The sequence below is a fragment of the Mastomys coucha genome, unplaced genomic scaffold (assembly GCF_008632895.1).
Source record: "Mastomys coucha isolate ucsf_1 unplaced genomic scaffold, UCSF_Mcou_1 pScaffold6, whole genome shotgun sequence".
Classification (NCBI taxonomy): Eukaryota; Metazoa; Chordata; class Mammalia; order Rodentia; family Muridae; genus Mastomys; species Mastomys coucha.
The window spans coordinates 10,078,893-10,083,962 of record NW_022196912.1 but is presented as its reverse complement, the minus strand read 5'-3'; the positions used below and the strand labels follow the sequence as shown (position 1 = coordinate 10,083,962).

The following is a 5,070-nucleotide window of genomic DNA, read 5'->3' as shown; positions in this document are numbered from 1 at the left end:
TGGCACATACCTGTCATCCCAGCTACTTTAGTAGGAGGGGATAGCTGCACAATTATCCATGAGGATGGGCATGATGGCACATACCTGTCATCCCAGCTACTTTAGAGGCTGAGGCCCAGCCCACGTAACTTAGTGAATGTCTCAAGAAGTAAAAAGTTTGGGAGACCCTATCTTTAATTCCTACTACTAGAACAAAGCTTTGTGTTGAGAATAAACAGAACAAGCCCAAGAAGCCACGTGAAATCCCAGGAAGACATGCTGAGCCCAGGCGGACATGGTCTGTGTCTAGACGGAAGCAGGCAGGGTGGATCCTGGTCCTGGCAGTGCTTCTTCTCTAAATGTGATGTGGCTATAAACATTCATCATGACGTTTATGGGTTTGAGAAAAGATCTGATGTTCATCTGAAACTGCCCATGTGCTGCAGAATTATCATAGTTGTTTGGGAATGGACAGACTAGAGTCCTGAAACAGAACCACATCTTATTTAAGTGCACTAAATAGTAAGAGGGACTTTTCAAATACTGGGGGGGGGAAAATTGACAATTCTTAGCCCTTGCTAATCCAGTATGGTACTTACTGACCATAACTTTTCTGTTCATAATGTTAAATGCAGGTCAGTGTCCTGGGAATAGTAGTTACAGGTTGGCTACTTAGAAACTACAGGTGGCCGGGCAGTGGTGGCGCACGCCTTTAATCCCAGCACTTGGGAGTCAGAGGCAGGTGGGTTTCTGAGTTCAAGGCCATACTGGTCTACAGAGTGAGTTCCAGGACAGACAGGGCTACACAGAGAAACCCTGTCTGAAAGAAAAAAGAAGAAAAGAAAAGAAAAGGAAACTACAGGTGACCGTGGACTACCAAGATATAAAACATTTTCATTACTATAGAAAGTTCTATAGGTGGCTCCTCAGGAGTCAATATTCCGTATAATACCATACTTGAGTGTTCATGGCTGTTCTCCGGGTGCTGTGTTCTTCATATCTACTTGTGATTAGCATGTGGTTGTACCTAATGGCAGTAATGACAGTGCTAGCTCTGAATGCTGTTTTAATTTTCAAGATGATAAAGCAACTCTGTGCCACTTTGCTTGTCCCTTGAAGTGAAGTCCAACACTGTTTCCTACTCTGTGCACAGGTTGAATATCTTACAAGAAGTGCTTTATCTCAGAAGGGTTTTAGATTTGGGGATATATGCATAGCTATCACCCAGTTGACCATCAAATCCAAAATATAAAATGCTCCAAAATCCAAGGGCTTTAAATCTTGTCAGCATTCAGGTTCCAGGCTTAGAAGGGGGATGCTCAGCCCATCTGTCCCTGAGCCTGTAAGGCAGGAGAAGACACTATAGTTTCACCTGGGTGTGTGAGACATTACAGATACCCCCTTCCCAATAATTGCCCTGTATCTCTGTGCTTATTGTTGACATTGCTATCAGGGAAATAATCACTCTGCTTTCCAACATGAGTCAAACCTTGCCCCCAAATAAGCCTTTGAGAGCAATATGCATTGACTGACCTGCACACACTGTGTCCACAGGAATTAAGTGTGATGTAGACACATAGTGCTTTTCATTCTCTTCTAAGTAGGGCATTAGAGGCTTTTCACTAAGATGCAGGTAACATCCAAAGAACATCTATGTCAGGATAAACACTTAGGTGTGTGCATTGCCATGATTAACCTGCTTAATTACTAGACAGCAGAGCTAGACTGAGATCTGTCTATAGATGATGTGTTAGTATGCCTCATGCTCATTCAGAAATACATTCTGGCTCTACACACTGATCTCGTGTTGCTAAGTCTCAACTGCAAGTGATCCCCAACCTGTTTTCCAGCATACCTACAGTTTCCATTCTCCAGAAAGTTTCATAATTCCCAAATTTCCACAGTTCAGTTCACTTAGACATAAGCATATGTATTTGCAATGCTCTGAAGAAGGCTGTGAGTCCAGAGTTTAAGAAACATTAATCAGGTTTCAGGAGGAAAGTAGAATAATTAAGCTTATAGATCATTAGACACTGTATCTGAGACAAATTGAATTTATTAACTTAAAACACTGGACGCAGAAAGCTTTTAATTCCAAAAGTACAAAATTTGGGTAGATGAAACAAGTGAGCTTATGTCTGTCAGCTTTGACAAACCTAAGATCTCTATGACTTAAGATTTATTGGGATTCATCAAATGCTTACATGTAAAGCTAACAGTTAAGTATTTAGTAGTGTTTGTTGTTTTAATTTCCAGTGTTACTAAAAGCCAAGCAGCAAAATATTAATATTTTCCTATTTAAGGAAAGTTTTGAAGAGTCAGATGATTAACTTGGGTCCAGCTGTTCTGCAGGAATGCAATGTTGAGGTCACTATCCACAACATTCTTTAGAGACAGGAATTTTCCTAGGAGAGTTTTATTCTGACTATTCATAGGGAGCACTTACAGCCCAGGGAAACTTCTGTGTATATAACCTCTGACAGAAGCGTCATTCTCAAGACTGGCATCACTCTAATAGGGACATAGGATGAGAATGAATGAGTTAATGGCAGGGCTGGGAGTGCACATCGTCATCTGAGATGGAAGCCTAAGAGTCTTCCTTGAGATTCCCAAGCAGAGGTGGTGGGTTCACGTTTCTAGTGTGTAGGTAGAGGCGCCAGCAGGTTTCACGCAGGTTCCAGGAACTTGGTAGTTTTCCTGTTGTGTACAGCCCTTTGAGCACCACAATTCTGCCAAATTCTTCTTCTGTCACTGTTTTTCTTCATATACCTGTGTCTCCTGCATCCTCAGCTTCTAATAGGAAAGGGTAAAAAGAACCAGGTATGGCCCTTCGGTCCCTCCTGGCACATGTTAGTAAAGTGTGAAATTGTCATTCACTCTTAATGCTTTCTTTGTTAATCTTTTCTTAGGGACATTCTAGCTACATCACACACCTTGACTGGTCCCCAGACAATAAGCATATAATGTCTAACTCGGGTGACTACGAGATACTGTACTGTAAGTATGAACAGTCATATATGGGCTCAGATGTGTTTGTCAGGCACTATTACACAGGCTACATGGAACGCAAACTCTGAGGAGTGCATGCTGGCCTCTAACTTATAGCTTCTGTTACTCTGGACTAAGTAATGAGTCTCACATGCGAGCCTCTTCTCCCAGGCGGCAATGCATTAATTTAATGGTGTAGGACTGAGCAGATGTTACCATGAGAACCTGATACAGCCCTACATGGTTTCATTTAATGGCTTTTCCTGGAGGCAGAGCAAACGTTATGGGTGAGCCTTTATGCTTCCATAGAAAAGATTAAAACTTCTATGGGAAACACTTTGTAATTCTGAAAAGTCCTGCTACACACATTTTTTCCTTTTTAAATGAATCCTAAATGTCTTTTAGTGTGTGGATTATAAATACAAGTAAACATGACTAGTTTAACTGAAGATGCACTTTCAAATACATTTGTACACAGCACTATTATTATACTTCTTGTTTCTAAATTTCTAAAGGGGACATTGAAAATGGCTGCAAACTAATCAGGAACCGATCCGATTGTAAGGACATCGATTGGACAACATATACCTGTGTGCTAGGCTTCCAAGTCTTTGGTAAGAACATTGCAGCTAATGTGAAGAATGTGCGTGCGAGCTTTTTATACATCATGTTTACTGGGTAAATTGATAAAAGAAAGCTATTAGCCAGGCTTGATGGCACACTTCTTTAACCTCAACATTTAGAAGGCAGATGTATCTCTTGAGAGTTTGAGGCCAGGCAAAGCTATATAGTGAGACCCTTATTTTCAGATTCAGAGAAATTAAATGCACTGACTGGTGGTTTGAATATGCTTGTCCCAGAGAGTGGCACCATTAGGAGGTGTGGCCTTATTAGAGGAAGTGTGTCACTGTGGGGGTGGGCTTATAGACCCTCCTCCTAGCTGCCAGGAAGTTAGTCTTCTCCAAGCAACCTTCAGGTAAAGATGTAGAACTCTCAGCTCCTCCAGCACCATGCCTGCCTGGACACTGCCATGCTCCCACCATGATGGTAATGGACTGAGCCTCTGAACCTCAAAGCCAGTGCCAATGAAATGTCCTTCTAAGAGTTATCTTGGTCATGCTGTCTGTTCACAGCAGTAAAACCCTAAGATACTAACTGAACCTATATGAGATTGGTCTCCTGCAGAGCCCTAAACTTTCAATCTCAACAGAAAGGAGTTGACACAAGGGGGTAAAACACCTTCCAGTATTTCCCAAAAGTGGGTTTGAAGCTTTCAAATTAGTAAAGACGTTCTAAAAAATAGCAGCATTATTTAGATCTCATCACATGTTGAACGGTTTACCTAAAGCGTAGAAACCAGTGGTTTTCCCAAACCTACACTCATGGACTTGTCATGCTTTGATCTTGCAAAATTTTCCTCACCTCCAAGGAACCTTCACCATTTGTCATGACTCAGGGCGCCCTCTATCCCAGTGTTCTCAACCTGTGGGTCATGATCCCTTAAGGAATCAACAACCCTTTCATGAATGCCCTATCATAAATATCAGATATTCATATTATGATTCACAACAGTAGCAGAATTAGTTATGAAGTAGCAATGAAATCGTTTTATGGTTGGGGGTTACCCCACCATGAGGAAGAGCCACAACATTAGGAAGGTTGAGAACCACTGCTCTACCCCAATGCAGCAGCCAGTACTCATCTGCTTCCTCTGTCAGTTCCCTTCTCTGGATAGTTCATATAAATGTACAACTGTGGTTCGTGACAGTGGCTGCGCTCAGTGCCATAATACTTAAGAATCATCTTGGGGCTGGCGAGATGGCTCAGCGGGTAAGAGCACTGACTGCTCTTCCGAAGGTCCTGAGTTCAAATCCCAGCAACCACATAGTGGCTCACAACCATCCGTAATGAGATCAGATGCCCTCTTCTGGTTCGTCTGAAGACAAAAAAAAAAGAATCATCTGGCAGCTGGAGAGATGGCTTAGTGGTTAAGAGCACTAACTGTTCTTCCAGAGGTCCTGAGTTTAATTCCCAGCAACCACATGGTGGCTCACAACCATCACATTTGGTGTGCCAGAAGACAGTAACAGTGTACTCATATAC

The 5,070-nt window shown here is 42.2% G+C and overlaps 1 protein-coding gene across 4 annotated transcripts in view; it reads left to right on the top strand.

The window, feature by feature from the left end:
• The window catches only part of Eml4 (EMAP like 4), a 130,093-nt gene that overhangs the window by 120,229 nt on the left and 4,794 nt on the right, over nt 1-5,070 (top strand). For all 4 annotated transcript variants that reach the window (XM_031356744.1, XM_031356743.1, XM_031356742.1 and 1 more), the window contains 2 exons: nt 2,889-2,976; nt 3,483-3,581. In XM_031356744.1, coding sequence (XP_031212604.1) covers nt 2,889-2,976; nt 3,483-3,581 — 187 coding nt within the window. The remainder of the gene's footprint in view (nt 1-2,888; nt 2,977-3,482; nt 3,582-5,070) is intronic.